The sequence below is a fragment of the Haliotis rubra genome, unplaced genomic scaffold (assembly GCF_003918875.1).
Source record: "Haliotis rubra isolate DU_JTF1 unplaced genomic scaffold, ASM391887v1 Scf61, whole genome shotgun sequence".
NCBI lineage: Eukaryota > Metazoa > Mollusca > Gastropoda > Lepetellida > Haliotidae > Haliotis > Haliotis rubra.
In genome coordinates this window covers 2,780,841-2,802,948 of record NW_025767313.1, presented here as the reverse complement: position 1 = coordinate 2,802,948, position 22,108 = coordinate 2,780,841, and the positions used below count along the sequence as shown (strand labels likewise).

General features: G+C 37.9%; 1 protein-coding gene and 1 long non-coding RNA gene across 2 annotated transcripts in view; one reads left to right on the top strand and one right to left on the bottom strand.

The window, feature by feature from the left end:
- LOC124255841 overlaps window positions 1-11,369 on the bottom strand; it is a 30,170-nt gene extending 18,801 nt beyond the window's left edge. Inside the window, exons 1-2 of the long non-coding RNA XR_006892778.1 lie at window positions 11,302-11,369; window positions 10,910-11,042 (exon numbers count right to left, since the gene is read on the bottom strand). This is a non-coding gene — a long non-coding RNA (uncharacterized LOC124255841). The remainder of the gene's footprint in view (window positions 1-10,909; window positions 11,043-11,301) is intronic.
- A 1,624-nt stretch (window positions 11,370-12,993) lies between these two features.
- On the top strand, window positions 12,994-20,312 carry LOC124255815 (keratinocyte-associated protein 2-like). Its single transcript, XM_046689747.1, has 5 exons — window positions 12,994-13,088; window positions 15,302-15,456; window positions 16,602-16,665; window positions 19,177-19,243; window positions 20,127-20,312. The coding sequence occupies exons 1-5, from the start codon at window positions 13,085-13,087 to the stop codon at window positions 20,230-20,232; spliced, it is 396 nt and encodes a 131-aa protein (XP_046545703.1). The 5' UTR covers window positions 12,994-13,084; the 3' UTR covers window positions 20,233-20,312.
- Window positions 20,313-22,108: the final 1,796 nt, after the last annotated feature.

Here is a 22,108-nt window from a genome sequence, read left to right as displayed (position 1 = left end):
GTGTATGACTGTTGCTTGTGTTGACCGAGTGCACGTGTGTATGAATGTTATGTGTGTTGACTGTTGCGTGTGTTGACTGTGTGTGTATGACTGTTATGTGTGTTGACTGTTGCGTGTGTTGACTGTGTGTGTATGACTGTTATGTGTGTTGACTGTTGGGTGTTGCCTGTGTGTGTATGACTGCTGGGTGTTGCCTCCTACGTGTGTTTACTCTTGACTGTTATGTGTGTTGACGGAGTGTGTGTCGACTGAGTGTGTATTGACTGTGTGTGTATAACTGTTGCTTGTGTTGACTAAGTGTATGACTGTTGCTTGAGTTGACTAAGTGTATGACTGTTGCTTGAGTTGACTAAGTGTATGGCTGTTGCTTGAGTTGACTAAGTGTATGACTGTTTGCTTGAGTTGACTAAGTGTATGGCTGTTGCTTGAGTTGACTAAGTGTATGGCTGCTTGCTGTATAACTGTTGCTTGACTAAGTGTATGGCTGTTGCTTGAGTTGACTAAGTGTATGGCTGTTGCTTGAGTTGACTATGTGTATGACTGTTGCTTGAGTTGACTAAGTGTATGACTGTTGGTCGAGTTGACTAAGTGTATGGCTGTTGCTCGAGTTGACTATGTGTATGGCTGTTGCTTGAGTTGACTAAGTGTATGACTGTTGTGTATTGACTGTTACGTTGAGTAATGTACTGTTTATGTGTTCACTGTATCTGATGTATGTGAGTAATGTACTCTTTATGTGTTCACTTTATCTTATGTGAGTAATGTACATTTTATGTATTCACTATATCTTATGTGTGTAATGTACTGTTTATGTGTTCACTATATCTTATGTGAGTAATGAACTGTTTATGTGTTCACTATATCTTATGTGAGTAATGTACATTTTATGTGTTCACTATATCTTATGTGTGTAATGTACTGTTTATGTGTTCACTATATCTTATGTGAGTAATGTACTGTTTATGTGTTCACTATATCTTATGTGAGTAATGTACTAGTACTGTTTATGTGTTCACTATATCTTATGTGAGTAATGTACTGTTGATGTGTTCACTATTTCTTATGTATGTGAGTAATGTACTGTTTATGTGTTCACTATATCTTATGTGTGTAATGTACTGTTTATGTGTTCACTATATCTTATGTATGTGAGTAATGTACTCTTTATATGTTCACTTTATCTTATGTATGTGAGTAATGAACTGTTTATGTGTTCATTATATCTTATGTGAGTAATGTTCTGTTTATGTGTTCACTATATCTTATGTGAGTAATGAACTGTTTATGTGTTCACTATATCTTATGTGAGTAATGTTCTGTTTATGTGTTCACTATATCTTATGTGTGTAATGTACTGTTTATGTGTTCACTATATCTTATGTTTGTAATGTACTGTTTATGTGTTCACTATATCTTATGTGTGTAATGTACTGTTTATGTGTTCACTATATCTTATGTATGTGAGTAATGTACTGTTTATGTGTTCACTGTATCTTATATGTGTAATGTACTGTTTATGTGTTCACTATATCTTTTGTGAGTATTGTACTGTTTATGTGTTCACTATATCTTATGTGTGTAATGTACTGTTTATGTGTTCACTATATCTTATGTATGTGAGTAATGTACTGTTAATGTGTTCACTATATCTTATGTGATTAATGTACTGTTGATGTGTTCACTATATCTTATGTATGTTAGGAATGTACTGTTGATGTGTTCACTATATCTTATGTGTGTAACGTACTTTTTATGTGTTCACTGTATCTTATATGTGTAATGTACTGTTTATGTGTTCACTATATCTTTTGTGAGTATTGTACTGTTTATGTGTTCACTATATCTTATGTGTGTAATGTACTGTTTATGTGTTCACTATATCTTATGTATGTGAGTAATGTACTGTTAATGTGTTCACTATATCTTATGTGATTAATGTACTGTTTATGTATTCACTATATCTTATGTATGTTAGGAATGTACTGTTGATGTGTTCACTATATCTTATGTGTGTAACGTACTTTTTATGTGTTCACTATATCTTATGTGAGTAATGTACTGTTTATGTATTCACTATATCTTAAGTGTGTAATGTACTGTTGATGTGTTCACTATTTCTTATGTATGTGAGTAACGTACTCTTTATGTGTTCACTATATCTTATGTGAGTAATGTACTGTTTATGTGTTCACTATATCTTATGTGAGTAATGTACTGTTTATGTGTTCACTATATCTTATGTGTGTAATGTACTGTTGATGTGTTCACTATTTCTTATGTATGTGAGTAATGTACTGTTTATGTGTTCACTATATCTTATGTGAGTAATGTACTGTTTATGTATTCACTATATCTTAAGTGTGTAATGTACTGTTGATGTGTTCACTATTTCTTATGTATGTGAGTAATGTACTCTTTATGTGTTCAATATATCTTATATGTGTAATGTACTGTTTATGTGTTCACTATATCTTATGTGTGTAATGTACTGTTGATGTGTTCACTATTTCTTATGTATGTGAGTAATGTACTGTTTATGTGTTCACTATATCTTATGTGAGTAATGTACTGTTTATGTGTTCACTATATCTTATGTGAGTAATGTACTGTTTATGTGTTCACTATATCTTATGTGAGTAATGTACTGTTTATGTGTTCACTATATCTTATGTGTGTAATGTACTGTTGATGTGTTCACTATTTCTTATGTATGTGAGTAATGTACTGTTTATGTGTTCACTATATCTTATGTGAGTAATGTACTGTTTATGTGTTCACTATATCTTATGTGAGTAATGTAGTTTATATATTCACTATATGTTATGTGAGTAATGTACTGTTTATGTGTTCACTATATCTTATGTATGTGAGTAATGTACTGTTTATTTATTCACTATATCTTATCTGTGTAATGTACTGTTTATGTATTCACTATATCTTATGTGAGTAATGTAGTTGATATATTCACTATATGTTATGTGAGTAATGTACTGTTTATGTGTTCATTATAGTTTATGTATGTCAGTAATGTATTGTTTATGTGTTCTCTATATCTTATGTGAGTAATGTACTGTTTATGTGTTCACTATATCTTATGTATGTGAGTAATGTACTGTATATGTTTTCACTATATCTTATGTGTGTAATGTACTGTTTATGTGTTCACTATATCTTATGTATGTGAGTAATGTACTGTTAATGTGTTCACTATATCTTATGTATGTGAGTAATGTATTGTTTGTGCATTGACTATATCTTATGTGAGTAATGTATTGTTTGTGCATTCACTATATCTTATGCGAGTGGTGTACTGTTTATGTGTTCACTATGTTTCATGTGTGTAGTGTACTGTTTATGTATTCACTATATCTTATGTGTGTAGTGTTATGTGTATCGTGTATTGTTTAAATATTCACTATAGTTATGTGTGTAGTGTACTGTTTGTGTATTCCCTGCACTATTTGTGTGTGTTATGTATTTCTTGTGCATTCACTGTTGCATATGTATGTGGTTTGTTGTTGTTTGCTTTTCGTAGCACCACATGTCTCAGCCGACTTAAATACTTATTGAATTTCCTATTGCATGACTCATCGGAACTTTTAGTGGACAGTCTACTCCCATAGAAAGATGCTGACTATTTACATGACCAACAGTTAATACTCCTAAACCTCCCCAAAAATGGCTCAAAAGTCGCACACAGCATGACTCAGTTTTCGCTGATTTCCAGAAGTAATGGACATCAATAGCATATCAATAGCATGCTAATAAGGCTACCAATTATTTGAAACTTCAATTTGAGCGTCTATGTGCATTTTGTGGACATTGCAGACATCGTAACTCATGTTAAGTTTCACCCTTATGGGCCAGACGATTTAAATGCGATGTTTAACATGTAGGTTACAAGACCGGACGATGGATGAAGGTCGAATGTCATAACGTGGTATGAAATCAAACTAGCCCACAATAGCCGCGGTCCAGTTGAGTTAATACTCATTTAGGGATTCTGTACAAGTCTGACCGTATCGATTTGATATCAGACCTTTGTGTGAAACACGCATAATAAATACATAGATATCGATTCAGTCTATGGCTTTAGGCAAGTTGAATTATCTGGACAGAGGTATAAGAAGAGGCGGTTTTCAGCCAGGATGGAAATTAATAAATACTTGCAGCCCAGAGAAATAAATCGTTTGAAACGTTCAACAGAAACAGAGAGTCCTTTCCTCCACGAAAACCTCTACTCTGTGTGTTGAACCATAATTGGCAATTCATTTAAGTTTGGTAGATTATAAATGTCCGTACAAAGTGTTACCCTCAGGTGACCTTCAACTCTTGGACATTGGAATAGGGATATGTGGATGGTAATTCATTCATCTATTTACGTTCCCGTGCGAATTTTCACACCTCTGTGAATCAAATTATTTGCATCCATTACCATTGCCAGGGATTTACAATTTCGTTCGAGGCGATATTTCGCTTCATGTGGAGCTGAGAAATTGTGTTGTCGAGAGCAACATTTAAACGCACGCAAGCACGCAAGGCAGCAAGCACTCACGCGTACTAAGAGCATGATTGTTTGATCTGAGCGAAATGCCAACACTTCCGTCACATAATGTACGAGACAGAGGAGCCCCAATCAAACATTTATAAAAGGTTTCTCTTACATCAGCTGAAATTAGATCAATCTTTCAAAAGAATTATTACTTTGGTTGATTCGGTTAGGTTCTGTTCGCTGCGAACATTATATTACATCATTGATTCGACATTCCCCACTGTTCAGATGAATTACAATCATGTTTCTGGTCCAGATATTCTAAAGTAGGACAATCTGTCGTTATTGATCCTAAAGTTTAACTGTCACCATAACAATGACATTTAGCTCATGGTGATTTCTTTTCAGTGGGGTGAAACTGCAAGGGTTTTAAGTGACCTTCCATTGCTGAAAAATATGTTTCAGGGGTTCTTTTTTTGTGCTTTCTTGGTATGCATGATAATACCTTTTTACCTTTCTTAAAGCTCATTTTATTGATGGGGGATTTCAAGATTAGGTATCCTTTCCTCTTGACATGTGCAGTACCAAACACGTTTGTGGCGAATCTATGGTTATCTCGAAGTAAATGCTTCCCTTTTGCGTTCTGCTTCTTTGGTCACCCTTTTGCGGTTGTTTCGGGGGTGGGGTAGCCTTGTGGTTAAAGCGTTCGCTCGTCACGCCGAAGACCTGGGTTCGATTGCCCCATGGGTACAATGTGTGAAGCCCATTTCAGGTGTACCCCGCCGTAATATTGCTGGAAAATTGCTAAAAGCGGCGTAAAACCATACTCACTCACTCCCCTTTTGAGGTTGTGTCGAACCAGTGTGATGACTCCCTTCAACTTCGACACAAAGGTGTTTCACTGAAGTTGCATCTCGAAATCCATGGGTTTGTAGGTGAGAATTGGCCCCCAGCAGCCATGGCCAATGCTGGTCGCAAGATGCAACCTAATAGATTGGCCGACTAGGTGGATAGCCTGTCAATGTACGACGTTGACATAGACTGACATTTTGATCTTCTTGTCCAGATTTGATTATTTACAGGCCTTCAACATATAAAAGGAAAATTTTTGAATGTGCAGTTTATTTAGCATTTTGCATTAACATTAATTAAATATTCAAAGCCATGTTGCTGGCACCAAAGAATCAGTAACATAACCATTTTGGATGGAGATTTGTATTCTTGTGGGTTTTTTGTTTTATTTTGTATTAAAAAAACAAGAACGTAAATTAATAAATGTTGTCAAACTAATTCTAAATGAAGGCAAGAATTTATGGATTAATTTTTTTTATTTTGAAAGAGACGAGTGAAATGAAATGTCGATCTATCACAGAACACTGTCATGAAGAATTAGGCTTCTAACAACATGTCCAAGAAACAATATCATGAAAGGAAAAACATATGTTTTGCGTTTATTAATATAACTTCTAAATGCCGTTCAAAGATTCTAAGGGCAGTGGGGTAGCCTAATGGTTAAAGCGTTGGCTCGTCACGCCGAAGACCCGGGTTCGAATCCCCACATGGGCACAATGTGTGAAGCCCATTTCTGGTGTCCCCCGCCGTGATGTTGCTGGAATATTGCTAAAAGCGGCGTAAAACCAAACTCAGTCAGTCAGTCAGTCAAAGACTCTAACTCTAAAGGCATCACCCAAACGTTATGTTTGGGCTTCTGTCTGAATTGATAGGAAAAATGTATTGTGTTGCTGCATCTGGATCTATTTTTTTGTTCTGAACGTTTTTTGGTGACATATAATATGACATATTCTCAGTTTGAAAAAATAAGAACATTTAGAAACAAATGATACTTGATATATATGTAGTAGAAAATCCAAGGGTAATATTATAATTTTATAGCTATTATATACCATTCAAAAAAAGAAGGGAATATTTGATTTACAAGATTGATAAAATGAAACTGAAGAAGCCAAGGAGGAAACAGATGAAGAGAAATTAAGGGGAAATGTGACAATTTATTCCTTTCCTTTGGAAATGTTTCATCTCTATGGATATACATATATATATATATATTACTTTTTCTCTTATGCATTGGCATTGGCTATTGGTATGTTCGCAAAATGGAATATCCCCTACCTTTTTGAATGGTACAATATAAAAGATAGCTGGGTATATGCTTTACCTTTCATGATATTGTTTCTTCGACATGCTGTTAGAAGTCTCTTTCTCCATGCCAGTGTTCTGTGAATGATCGACATTTCATTTCACTCGTCTCTATCAAATAAAAGAAAACCAGATTCCAAATACAATGAAGACACAGGAACAGAAACCTACTTGCGCCAATCACTGTCAAATTACAAAGGCAACAGGCGTTTGCAAAAGGGATGAACATGTCCTGTCCACAAGCCCTTGTGTTGTTTCATAAATATTTAAGATCAGTTAATTTGACGATTGCCAGAAATCTGCACTTCTGACATTCGAAATATCAATTCATTGGAAAATATTTAACCAACGACACAAGTGCCTTATGCCCAACCCCAGCTAAATAAATACATGTCAATGTCACTCATCCCAAGAGAACGTTTTCTGCCACCCAAGTCCACAAAAAGTCTACTTTCCGGTTTTTTGTCCTGGTATGAAAATTCTTTTGGTAGACACAGATAAATATGTATCCTGATAGCAATTAATAGTCCATCCGAAGGGTTATATTGTCACTATTATATCCGTATTTTTCAGAAGTTCACGGGGCAGCGATATTAAAGGTATCAGTGTTGAGCTTCAGTGTTACATTTTGGATGGTTGTTCCGCTGATGGCTATGCACAGCATAGAGCTGATTGAACCTGCATGCATTCCGTTCCTAGATTACTGCTTCCAGTGACTTCAGCGACCGGTGTGGCGTAGTTAGTGATTCAGGGCTTTCGGAAATCGCTGTTCTTACTTCCTTCCTGTAGTCGTGTCAGGATCCGGCACTCCTGGATACAACTTGAGTATGAAACTCAACTTACTTAGCCAATTCCATTGGTTTCTTCATCTAATGTACTTGAAAGAATGGATATCAGACCATAGCCCAGATGTGCATCGTAATTTAATGTTCCTGGTATTGATTGAACTGTCGACAATGAAGTAATTACCAAGTACATCCTTTGAAGATTTCTCTGTGGAGGATTCGACGTCATCACTAAGGAGAAACACAAATCTCTTGAATTACTTGAAAACGGACAACTAGATGCCTCCAAGGCCCATTCTCCTTGAACATGTTGTATACATACCGTTATCTCGCAAGAGGTTCTACAATTCACGGTATATGATCATGACCTGCTTTCATTAGGCGTTTCGTGTTCCGATAATCAATGGGATCGAATCCAAAGTTCACCTTGATTATATTAGGCAGCATCCCGGGTTTCCCAACAAGGTAGTAGGCCTGTAAGAGCGCAGTCCACAGTGACATACTGTGGTACTGAATTATTGTTTAAAACAGCGTTAATGTCCACTCACTCGCTGACTGAGAGACCAGTGAACACCCATGTCCAACAAAACTGAAGCCAACTGTTATGTTGTATGTGAAGGAACTTTGCTAAGGACATGGCGGAAAACTGAAAACAACACTTACAATGTGCATGATGTTAAGAGTATAAAATATGGAATATAGATAGATATGACAGAAATAAATTGAAATGTACAATAAATTTGCAATACAGTAAACAATATGTAAACAACTGAACAATTGCATGTCCAGAAGACATGTCTGGTGTAAAACGTTCTCGACAAATGAAGAAATTCAGGCATGAAACAAAACAGTTTGCATGAACCAGTGACACTACCGAGAAACACTATCCCAACAGCCTACTGTGATACACTACAGCGAGACACTATCCAAATAATCTGCTGTGACAAACTACCGAGAGACACTATCCGGACAGTCTACTGTGGCACACTACCGAGAGACACTATCCAGACAGTCTACTGTGGCACACTACCGAGAGACATTATCCAGACAGTCTACTGTGGCACACTACCGAGAGACATTATCCAGACAGTCTACTGTGGCACACTACCGAGAGACACTATCCAGACAGTCTACTGTGGCACACTACCGAGAGACACTATTCAGACAGTCTACTGTGGCACACTACCGAGAGACACTATCCAGACAGTCTACTGTGGCACACTACCGAGAGACACTATTCAGACAGTCTACTGTGGCACACTACCGAGAAACACTATCCAGACAGTCTACTGTGGCACACTACCGAGAGACACTATTCAGACAGTCTACTGTGGCACACTACCGAGAGACACTATCCAGACAGTCTACTGTGGCACACTACCGAGAGACACTATTCAGACAGTCTACTGTGACACACTACTGAGAGACACTATCCCAAAAGTCTACTGTGACACACTACCGAGAGACACTATCCAGACAGTCTACTGTGACACACTACCGACAGGCACTATCCAGACAGTCTACTGTGACACACTACCGAGAAACACTATCCAGACAGTCTACTGTGACACACTACTGAGAGACACTATCCAGACAGTCTACTGTGACACACTACCGAGAGACACTATCCCAAAAGTCTACTGTGACACACTACCGACAGGCACTATCCAGACAGTCTACTGTGACACACTACCGAGAAACACTATCCAGACAGTCTACTGTGACACACTACCGAGAAACACTATCCAGACAGTCTACTGTGACACACTACTGAGAGACACTATCCAGACAGTCTACTGTGACACACTACTGAGAAACACTATCCAGACAGTCCTCTGTGACACACTACCGATAGACACTATCCAGACAGTCTACTGTGACACACTACCGATAGACACTATCCAGACAGTCTACTGTGACACACTACCGATAGACACTATCCAGACAGCCCACTGTGACACACTACCGAGAGACACTATCCAGACAGTCTACTGTGACACACTACCGATAGACACTATCCAGACCGATTACTGTGACAAACTACCTCGAGACACTATCCAGACAGTCTACTGTGACAAACTACCTCGAGACACTATCCAGACAATCTGTGCGACACACTACTGACACCGAGACACATCTGTAAAGCACGAATGAGACAGCTTAGTATGATGCACTACCAAGACAGGCTACTGTAAGTCACTTCTTACACTCATGTCACGGAAACCATATCATATAATTTACTAACACTACTTGATGCTATAAATATCTGATCCTGTATTTCAGATAATGAGACCAGGCACGGGGTATAAAACGGTGTAACTGCTGCACGAGGTATCCAGTTGTTTAATCGACCTCTTCAGCCCGTCATTATAAAATGCCATCGCTTATTGGACACTGTCTAAACTTGGCTTCTATACATGCCAGGCACTGCCATATTGCTGGAACTCTCCTCTATCTTGCAATGCCACGTAGTGTAATTGGAAGACAAATCGTTGTCAAGCTCGTTTACTGGAGTTTTTTTCGTCCATGTTTTCTAAGCTATCATGATAATCAGACCCGTGCTGTGCAGGTTTCGCGTTGAATTCGTAAGTAGGTTATTAACATAGATACATGTTTTGAAGTAAGCGATTTAGCTGGAAGTGCTTCTAAGGTTTCGTGACCTGGTGTATGATATAAGTTAACCAGTCGCTTAGTGAGTGAATGAGCATGGTCTTACGCTGTATTAGGCAGTATTTCAGCAATACCACGGCATTACGCTGTATTAGGCAGTATTTCAGCAATACCACGGCAGGAGATATCTGAAACCGGCTTTATACATGGTATGTGGGGAATCGAACCGGGGACTTCGGCGTGACAAGCGAAAACTTTATCCATCGGTCTGCCTAACCACCCCTCAACCAGAGATGAAGATATACTGACACAAGAGCACCTAACAACAAACGATGGCAAACCACAGCACATGAATATATTCGTCGTTAAACGCCGCACTATTCCAGCTATATGATGGCGTCAGTAAATAATCCAGTCTTAAACCAGACAACCCAGTGATCAACAGCATGAGCATCGATATACGCAATTGTGATACGATGACATGTGTCAACCAAGTCAACGAGCCTGACCACCCGATCCCGTTAGTCGCCTCTTACGACAAGCATGGGTTGCTGGAGACCAGTTCTAACCATAATGTTCACGACTGACTGACTGAGTTTGGTTTTACGCCGCTTTTTAGCAATATTCCAGCAACATCACGGCGGGGGACACCAGAAATGGGCTTCACTCATTGTACCCATGTGGGGATTCGAACCCGGTTCTTCGGCGTGACGAGCCAACGCTTTAACCTCTAGACTACCCCACCGTCCCTGATGTTCACGGGTACATGAATATGTAATATAACTTATTCGATATTTTTGACGCAGTGCTATGCAGTTTTGTTCTTTATATTTAATGTTGATAAAAAAAAAGATTTGATCATTACCTGAGTTTTGTGTAACAGAGGTACTACGTCCTTGGATGGAAAACGAGGAATACTTGTTGGGGGTTCATGGGATTTTATGTCTGTACAATCTGGAGTATGGTGATCACTCACAGTAGATATGGTGATAAATATCCTGAAACAAAACACAAACCTAACCATAAGGTTAAATTACTAGTATACAGTTACAGGTTTCTCATGAAACAGCCATTACGTTGTTACATCTAGCTTTTGCTATATACCATAAGTATTACTTTATCTAAATATATACAATGTATTACAATCAGACAGAACAAACACCAGTATGCTGTTACAGATACAAATATCATATGTAAGATAAAATATTCATCCGGAACATAACATATACAAATAATCTTTGGCAGATAAATACTAACCTAACCTCAGGGATGCAGGCGCTCCATAGTGAAGCACCAGTAAAGAATATGTGCCTCCAATACCTAATGATAAAATGCCACAACAATATTACGCATCAATTATTCTACGCATGCGCACACATGCAGACACATACTTCCTCATACACACTTACGCACATGCACGCAGTAATATTTACCTAATATATGCACTACATCAGCACACATTAACCAAACATATCATAGATCTATGTAATAAATAATTCATCAACTCATACAAGGCTCTGTGTACTGAAATACTACTAAATATACTAACAAAATCATATTTAACTGGTCACTATAGTTACTACCGATCACAGTACAAACCAACGTATCATGACGTAAAGTATACAATATATTTACAACATTCCATGTAATGTAGATATTACAAAATATTCTATATTAGAGATATACAGTTAAAAGGATAAACAAATAGTTGACTATATAATATAATAAAACACCACATTCTAACCTCCTTATGATTGGTTGGTTTGTTGTTTAACGACTCAGCAAAATTCCAGCTATATGGCGGCGGACTGTAAATGATCGAGTCTGGACCAGAAAATCCAGTGATTAACAGCGTGAGTATAAATCTACTAAAGCATTTATCCATGACATAGGCTAGTGACATAAAAAAAACATGAATTTCATATCCCAATGACATACATATGTTCATAATACATGCAAAGGAACTTACCAGAGGTGAGACATCTTTGTGAACGTGATGTCCAAATCGCAAGTAGACGACATAGTCAGCGGCTTAAAATTATATATGTGTTTTGTGTTGACAACACTACGTTTACGGACCACATTGTGGTAGAAACATTAACGATTAAACTGTTTAAACCTCGAAGCCCGGTTCCAGTCAAAAGACGCCGGATTGTCATCGAAAGTGTCAGCGACACCGACTATAGCATATCCTGACCTCTCCTCCCCAAAGACTTTTATCAAGTGAGATATAATCAGATAACACAGTATTATTGTTGTTATCGTTAGTAACGTTTTAATTATTCTCGAAACTTTTGTTCAAGTATCTTTTTTGAATAATCCGAGTAACCTGTTTTCTCGACGATTGATATATATGTTCCATATGAATTCTATGATTGTCGTCCAAAAAGGCCCAAACAGGAGAAAACAATGTCACAGTAAAATGACATAAGTAATCTCCCTATCAATAAATTGTCACTAGTTGTACTTTTCACTCTCAAGACAATGGTTATTACTGTTTAAATTTTGAAACAATATTGAAGAATGACGATGTTGGTTGATCAATAGAATATCTCACTCCTGATGTCAAAACTCAACTTTTATCGACTTGAGCTGACACATTTTAAATCCAAAGACACACGGTGAGATTCTTTATTTATTCCATACTCTGCATATAAGCATTAAATATAAGTGAATCGAAATGATTAATTCACAAAACTACTTGGATAACTCATTAACCAATGTAAACAATGCTATAAAACTGCCTCAAGAAAGTTGTGTTGTTAGTAACTTTCACTCCCACTATATTCGTTGCATTAAATGTTGTTGGTTGTGCTAACGCTAGACCTCGCTATCGGTTATATTTTGTCTTTTGAAAATTCCTACTTAAATTAACGGAGACTGTACATCCAAACACCTGGACTGTGACTTTTCTCTGTGGGAAGTACGCGTATACGACATTACGATTCAATGATTACTCCCCTCGACCGGAAGTTGTATACCACGCATGATCCAAGTCAGTGCCCCTCTTCTGCTGTAAACACGTCAATATAGGATAAAGATGGGTAAGTGGCGATGTATGTTAAACAAACCCAGCAACACTAATGCAACATTGTCTAGGTTTGAGAAATTCATTTCTATTTTAGGAATGGAAGGGAAAGATTGTCTTTTAATTCTTTCCTCTTGCAAAGAAATAAGGTCCTAACCACGATAACGTGTCCACCTCACCTTGCCTGAGTTTAAATGTTTCATCGGGATGAAAAAGGGGTGCATACCTATTTATAACCGTAGTATGGTGTTTTCTTTGGTCGGTTACCTCTTTTTCAGACCCTTTAGGTTATTTTCAGTACACAAAATGTGAGTTTACTTGCGTTGGACAACATCTACCGGTGTTGTGACGTGGACATCATATGGAGTTATCTCCCATCAAACCCAGGATGCTGCAAAGTTTATCGGATTGTCTGTCTTTAAATGCTGCCTGAACGTTCTCTGCTTAGGCCCCGAGTCTAATATCGAGGCATATATGTAGGTTAAAGAACAGTGAATATTGATTGTGTGTCATAAATCATTGGTTCGTCATAAGGATTTTACAGGAGCTTCAACACCCACCTTGAGTTGAGTTGGTGATCTGTACATGCTATATCAACCTGTCAACAGTTTCATGCGTTACGGCAAACCTGGCATGTTTGTGGAATAATGGTGTTTTGGTAGTATCATGGGACCCTCTATTATCGCGGTAGTTAATGTTGTCGCCATCGGGATTATGAAGGGCTACTGACATTTAGCATATTTTATATATTTTCAGTTGACTGATGTATAATCTTCGTTTCTTTCACAAATAATGTGGCACATAGTCGCAACTCGTGTAATACCATTGCGGCAATCCGATTGTTTCGTTTGACCCGGAAATGGAAGCAACTCTCTATTATCGCGGTATTGCTATTTTCTTACTATGGCACGCGGTACAAGCAGATGACACTGTGAAACATTTACTAAGACAAGTAACGAATCTAAATAGTTTGATCATTAAAAAATATTTAGGAATTTCATTCACATTAGTAATATCATAATGTTTTTAACCAAAACATCTGAAACTTCAACTCATTTGGGTACAAGGTAACAATAACGTTACAAAATGATGTTTTTCCGCCTTAAAACGTACCATACAAGTTGCTGCCGTGTGTAGAGTGAAGTTGCTTAATACGTCACTTCCTGTTATATTTTTAGCACGGAAAATATGCAAATGACGTTATAGTTGTCGCAGGATTATTCTTGACGAAGTAAGTTTTGATTCATGCTAGATGTAATGGCAGTAGGGGTCATGCTAGTTTCAAAATGTTCCAGAACTTACTGAAAAGATGAATGCATTAATATTTCTACGATTAGACATGACATTCCAATGAAATAAATGACTTTTTCAAGAGCGATGAATATATTTTATGTAATTTGCATAAGTAAACAGCCGATGCTGGGCGTGGTGTGTCTGCTTTCCCCGATGTTTTCGCATGCCGCGATAATAGAGAGCCCGCGATAATAGAGAGTCCCAGTATAATCTACAATGTTCTTGCAGTATCTTTCGGTGTTGTTATGATTTGTGTGGAAAAGCATTTCAAATTCCCCATCAATGATCAGCTACTGTTAGTTGAGTAAAGTGGGGGGTAATTTTGTTCAATGGAATCTACCATTATAGAACTCAGTAATGTCCCAAAACTACACAGTGCTAATAATGGGGCAGTCCAGTCCCTCCTTGAAACAAGTATAACACTTAGCTACAGAAGGAATAAAAATTCAAGTAAACTAAGCAACTGCAGAATGGTTAACCAGTTTTGTACAAAATAAGATGCTTTTCTGGTGACCAAACTTGGAACAGGTAGATATATGTATTAAAAATCTATGGGGGTTAATATTTGTTCTACTTCATGTAACAAAGGCCCCTGCAAATGGCTGACATTACTGCTGTTATTGCTGACAAAGCATGTTATAGTTTTAGACCTCATATGCTTCATCACTGAATCCTTCTACCAAAACCCCACCCCCCACCCCCTCTATTGATTTTTTTATTTCAGTGTTATAAACCAAGAATGAAATCAGTGAGTCACGAGTTTAGGAGCTTGCAGTAAGACGCCCTTTATGATGGTTATTGTGAAAACAGCATATTGCAATAATTCTTATGCCTACATGATGTATGCAAACTATCTTTAACTTTTGAAGTTCCATATATTTTCTGATGAAGAGATATATTTTTCGTACATTAGTGATGCTTATTCATTTCTTCCAGCTTTGTCAAGTAGACCATCGATGCTGATATCCGGCACTCTTGGTGTTCTGCTGTTTGCCGGCATGCAGATGTTTCGTCAACAGCTGGCATCAACAGAGTACTTCACAATCCTAGGTGGATTCCTGGGATCAGTGCTTTTCATTTTGGCACTTACTGTATCCTTGATTCATGAAATGTATTTGGAGATGCACACATACCATCTGTGTCGTGTGTCAACTAATATACTGGCATTGCATACCAAGTGTTTGTCATATACTCATATAGTGATGACTTCCTATTTATTCTTAAAACCTGTCAGAAAAGTAAATTATCATCTGTTGCATTAAACATGATGAATGTATTCTAATAGTACACATCCTCTCAGAAAAGGTGGGTCCTATGGACATCTTGTACATTGTGCATTTTGTACAGTGTGACACTTGTTTGCAGTTTATAAATCTTATGTTTGTTGATAATTTCAATGCCAGTTATAAGAAATGTTAAATCTGAAATGTGTGTTAATTTTATTCTATGGGTCCAGTGATTTTTCGGGCGGTGGGGTAGCCTAGTGGTTAAAGTGTTCACTCGTCACGCCGAAGGCCCGAGTTCGATTCCGCACATGGGTACAATGTGTGAAGCCCATTTCTGGTGTCCCCTGCCGTGATAATAATATTGCTGGAAGATTGCTAAAAGCGTAAAACCATACTCAGTCAGTCAGTCCTGTGAATTTTCAATGGGCCAGACAAACTATGCAACACCATTCATGAACACTGATTTAAGCATGAATCCTCTTTGATTTATTGACATGCATACTTGTACTTGTTCTTGAATATCTTGTTGATGTACTTCTTACCTATGCAGACCCAATGGCCATGAAGATCCGGGTTAGAATTGGTTTTCAGTAACCCATGCTTGACTTAAGAGGCGACTAAAAGAATCGGGTGGTCAGACTCCCTGACTTGGTTGACACATGTCATTGTATGCCAATTGCCTTGATCGATGCTCATGATGTTGATCACTGGATTGTCTGGTTTAAGACTGGATTATTTACTGACGCCACCATATAGCTGGAATAGTGCGGCGTTAAACGACAAACATATTATTTTACAGACCACCTCCATATAGCTGAAATATTACTGAGTGTGACGTTAAACAACAAACCAACCAACTTAACTATGCAAGATTCCTTGACCATGATTCTTGGTCTAGCTGACACGTTGGGACATAACTGAAGACAGTTCAAATCCAGCTCACTCACTTTAGCAAACACCTATGAAAGTTATAAACTCAAGGTTTTTCATGTTCCTTAACCCATCTGCAGGCTGTAGGAAATTTTGAAGCTAGTACATTTGGGTATGGATTCCAAGCAAAACTTTTCCCTGAAGGTAAGTTCTCTTCTGTCTGATTACTCCATCTTTATGGCAAGGGAGTTAACTGTCTATGAAAGCCCAGTTTCCACCGTTGGCTACTCAATTGTAACTCCACCAGTGGCTGTTACAAGTAGTTTTCTTTCTATGTTCCTCCTATTCGCCAGTCAGATTACCTCTCTCATCACTTGTTTATGCTTCAAAACAACTGGCAGTGCCCAGTCTCTCCTGCACAGATATGACTTTACATTACAACAATGCCATAGGCTACTTTGCATATTACGTGACTGGTCATTTTTTTAATGGTTTTTAAAAAAGCATTTATGTCAGGGCAGACTATGTAATAGTGCAGTTTTCAAGTGCATTTTGCATATTGTTTTGATGGAAATATATACGTCTGCACCTGCAACAGAAAGCAACATGACACTTTATCATTATTTATTAAAGTGACTGTATTGCCATGAAGCCAATATAAACAAAGGACAATTATGCGAATGAAAATAGTTTTTCATATTTTAGGATATTCTTTCTATGAAAGTTAATAATTTCCCATGACATCTCTCTGTCCCATGACTGAGGTACCACTCTGACCACAAGGCACTCTGGGTGGGAATCTAATCAATTCATCTTCTCCATTGTTGAAAAAAGGGGTCTTTCCTCTTGTTAGAGGCATTAAATCCCTTCAGCAAGTTGATAAAACATTACATGATTAGGAAAATGTGTCAGCACCCAGTGGATAGTACACATTTTGCAAATCCTACAATCATGAAACTGGCAGTTATCATGTTTACAAAATGAGATATTGATTTTGTCACTCAGTTTTGGTTGGACAATGCATCAACCATGCAGGCAAGGCCTGGTGGGTAGGCTAGTGATTAGAAGCATTCGCTCATCACGCCAAGGCAAGGGTTCGATTTCCCACATGGGTACAAATACTACAATGTGTAAAGCCAATTTCTGGTGTCCCCTGTCTTGATTTTGCTGGAATATTGCTGAGAGGTAGGTAAGCTGAGCATTTGTTGTCAGTCAACTCCCTTGCCTCAGAAAGGTGGACTTCCTATAATGTGAACTAAATTGAAAATCACTTTGTAGGAATATTAGGCAGACTAAGATATCTGTTCATTTGGTGATATAAATGTTGAGTGATATCATGAAAATCTTGCTGAAGGTCCAGGGCCCACTTGCACAAAGCGATCTTAGCTCTACAACGATCTTTGTCAGTGTTTGAGTATGGGAGTTGCGATCATTGTAGCGGTGAGGTCGCTTTGAGCAAGTGGGCCCTGGTGGTTAGTGTTTAGAAAGTGAATGAACACGAAATGGATTGTCAGGTAGTAGTTCTGTTTACTAAAACCTCAGATACCTCCATTAACCATTGACAGTTATGGAAGCAAACATTCTGTGAAACACAAGCAAACTCAGCAGTAAATAGAAATATTGTAGTCATATGATAATGTAAATGCTGACCTAGATGTTTACTGGTAAGGGAGATTACTCCCACTCAGTATTTGGGACAGCTGATCAATTCTGGATGTTCAGATGAACTCAATGGGGTGTAGGTTGTTGAGCGTACTGGCTTGGCTTGAGGCATATCCACAGATATCCTTTTGGGGACAGATTTCCCATTCTCATCATGTCTTTCTTTATTTGTCATATCTTATCAGCTCAGGACAAGAACCTGAAACCAAACCGAAATAATCATAATATTAGCCTATTTGGTGTTGTCATTATTAGTTATAGATTTACAATTAATAATAATAATAATGAGTGAATTTGTAACACGCCAAACTCCACGCCAGCTGGTATGCTCATGGCGCTACAAGTAAAGTTATTTGGGTGAGAGTCTAGACAAAGTACTTCTTAAATAGAAACGTTTTGAGGAGAGTTTTGAAGGAGAGCAGGCTTTTGGCTGTTTTGAGATCTTTGGGCAGAGAATTCCATAGAACAGCTGATTGACAATTCAATGTTTTCTATGCAAATTTTATCCATTCGGTTAACCATGTACTCACACACTCAATATGCTCAGGGCGCTGTGCTGAGTTGTGTCCTGTAGGCACATAAGCGACCTCTGATCATGGTTTTTAATCGGGTCACTTGGAGTGTCTCTAGGTTTGCACCATTCCTGTTGTCATGAGTTTCACAAAGTGGAAAATTTCTCACATCTATCTCACCTTGGACTTTCTTCCCATATCATTATCAAGTTGCCATGCAGTTATTTTACTGGAATACTGTTCAAAGCAGTGGTTAAACTGAATAATCTTTGGATCTGAGACTGTACCAATACTACCATTGATGACGGTGGAAGTTACTATGAAGTGCCTGTTCAATCATGTTTATGCAGTCTAAGTTAGAGGAAAGGGCCATATTGAGCAGGCTTGTAATGGAATGTGAAGGTTGACTTGTAAAAGTTACATGGATTTAAACCATTCCTACTTTCACTGTTTTCACAATTCTTGTTTTCCTATAGGGGTAACAGATAAAGAGTTCAAGCAACATGAGTTAATAATGGGATTTGTATCTTCTTTTTTCCAGTTATCGGCTGTCTGCTGTTGTCCATGTTTGCCTCTGGCCTGATCCACCGTGTGTGTGTCACAACATGGTAGGTAGACTCTTAGCTAGAAACAGTTGAAAGTGTCAGCAAAATGCATCTATCTGCCCTGGATCACATACTAGTCTTAAAAGTTGAGTCTGAGGCATGAGCAGAATGGCATGGTTAACTGGATCGCACCTCATTACATGGCCACAGATTCTCAGCTGTGATTTGTGACTTTGGAGATGAAACATGTCAATATACCTTGTGCCAGTTGATGTTTCATCTCCAAACATTGGTTTATTCCGAAAGATTTATCGCTGATTAAAAGAATGGCTGTTTGCTGAGGCTTTCTGTATTATCTTGTGATTTGAAGCCTGTTCAAATTTGCTCACTTTAGTAGAAGCCATCAGGACCAGGGATCATTACCGGTATAAAATATGAACTCAATCAAGACTGGATGCTTACTGCCAGATTTATATCGTTTATTGAATTCTTAAATTACTTTCAAACATTAAAAGTTTGGGAAATGAAATAAATAGCTGATATGGAAATGTGCTCTTATGACCATGATTCATTAATTTTTAAACTTATCCTATCTCACGCGATGGATACCGTGAAATAGGATAAGTATATAAATATACAATTTATTATAAAATTTACAAATTTTTAAACTTATCCTATCTCAAAGTAAAAATGTGTACTGGTCTTATTTTTGATGTCATGTATGGACACATAATATAAACCTGATACAGCGATACTGAGATAGCGCTCAGGATGTTCAACATTACACATTAGACTTGGACTAGGTGACATGTTTTGATTTTCATCCCCAAATCGACTTTGGAAAGAAATGTATACAGTGCCCCCCAAACATTCCTCCAGTTCCAGTCTTCCCAACCCCACTTTCCCTCTTGCATTTTAGTTCTTCACTGTTATTTGTTTGTTTCAGTTTCATCTTCTCAGTGATTGCTCTATACTATATCAACAAAATATCCCAGTCGACATACGCTCCCCAAGTGTCAACAACCGTTACACCAGCCAAGAAGAAGAAGTAGATGTTTTTTCAGGGAAAAGTTCACATTTGATAGTCATTTATCATGTTATCACAACAACGGTAATAAACATGTTTATTAAAGATGGAGTCATGTTGTGTCTGAAGTAAATATCTTTTGTATTTCAATACATGACAAGTCATATTGACCAATGTCCTTGGATGAGTACTTATATCGTCAAGACCCGTGAAGGTCCCGGTTAGAATATTGATGTTCAGTAACCCATGCTTGTCGTAAGAGGCAACTAACGGGATTGGGTGGTCAGGCTCGCTGACTTGGTTCACACATGTCATCGGTTCCCAATTGCGTAGATCGATGCTCATGCTGTTGATCACTGGATTGTCTGGTTCAGACACGATTATTTACAAAACAGCCGCCATAATAGCTGGAAAATTGCTGGGTGCGGAGTAAAACTAAACTCACTCACTCCTGTCGCCAGTCTCTGGTCTGCCCGTTCCACACTTCAGTATTTAAAGACCACTATGATATCACTGGAATACAACATTCACACCCTTGCAGTTGAATACAGTTATGTTGGATATTTAATGTTTGTACAAGTATCTAACTAAGGAGGATTTGATGGTCACGGTTTGATAGATTATGTCACGTGGTTGATAGACTGACATTGTGCCACATTAACTTTGGATTGTTGCTCATTCTATCAACCTTTGGTTTGACTGCCCATGGCTTGAACATTGACATGGCTGGGATAGGACGACAATGGATGATGTAATGTCATTTGTTTGCTTCTCCCTTTGTGGACCTTGCTGAGGAGAATAAAGAGTGAATGTTCTCAGTGAGTGAATATTGGAGAAGAGGGAGTCTTAGCCCATGTAATGAAAATGTTGATGTAAAGATATATTATGGACGATCAACAACTCACAGTAGGCATCTATCACGAACGAGTTGAGAACATTCTGGGGAATGAACTGGACATGACCATGGTTTCAGAAGGCTTGATTCCAAGACTTCTGACTCCAGATCGGAAACAGACCACTTTCATTAATCTTGCGTCATTTTTAAAACTAAACCAGGCAATTCGTAACCATGGGCGAATCTTGGGACCAACACAACCAGGCATGGACTGAAAATCTGTGAAAACATCTTAACGCCAAGTTCTGACTGACTAGGTTACATAAAGTAGATACCAACATTATGCCTAATCAAGTGCGTGAGACTGAAGATGTATTTTTCCAACCACGGGGATTTGTAACGCAAGAAAATGTCATCAATGTATATATTGTTACTGATGGGGTCTCGGCACTTTATAAAAGGACAGTGCTAGGACCCCTTGTGGTAGTACACAAATACATTCAGGACCTCGGCCACACCACCTGACGGATTGGGAATAGACTACGAATAAAAGCATAATGTTTATGGGTCTTGACGTTTCCAGAAGAGAACATGCTCTTTTATTGTTCTGAACAGTCACGATATGGCTGAAATATTGCCGATGTGACTTACTCTGAACTCAGAAAATCCTGATAAAATATCTTTATATACTCCCCATCAAAAGTTTAGACTCAATAGTGTAATATAGCCACTTACTTCAGGCAACATGTTCTAAACAAAATTTTACAAAATATTCCATACCGTTTAAGGGTACAGTTTACACATGAACTGAGATATTGTAAAACATATTCGTAACGTCGAAAAGATTATTGTCATGAGTTCAATAAATGATGAAACAGTGAAAATTAGCGAATTCTTAACAAAACTTTACATCAAAACGCAGCTGTTCACATGCACGATATCTGAACATGCATTTCAGCAATTTGATACATGAACCTCGTGCAATTCATCTGCATAAGGTTTGCAGTTGGTTCCCCCAAATTAGTGTAGAAATTCATCGTCGATGTAACCATACATATATACATAA

Bases quoted from the DNA above. Each gene is read 5' to 3' on its own strand.
- LOC124255815 (XM_046689747.1), top strand. The intron at 16,666-19,176 runs GTAAGTTCTCTT...TCTTTTTTCCAG, and splicing joins AGCAAAACTTTTCCCTGAAG to TTATCGGCTGTCTGCTGTTG. The intron at 19,244-20,126 runs GTAGGTAGACTC...TGTTTGTTTCAG, and splicing joins CGTGTGTGTGTCACAACATG to TTTCATCTTCTCAGTGATTG.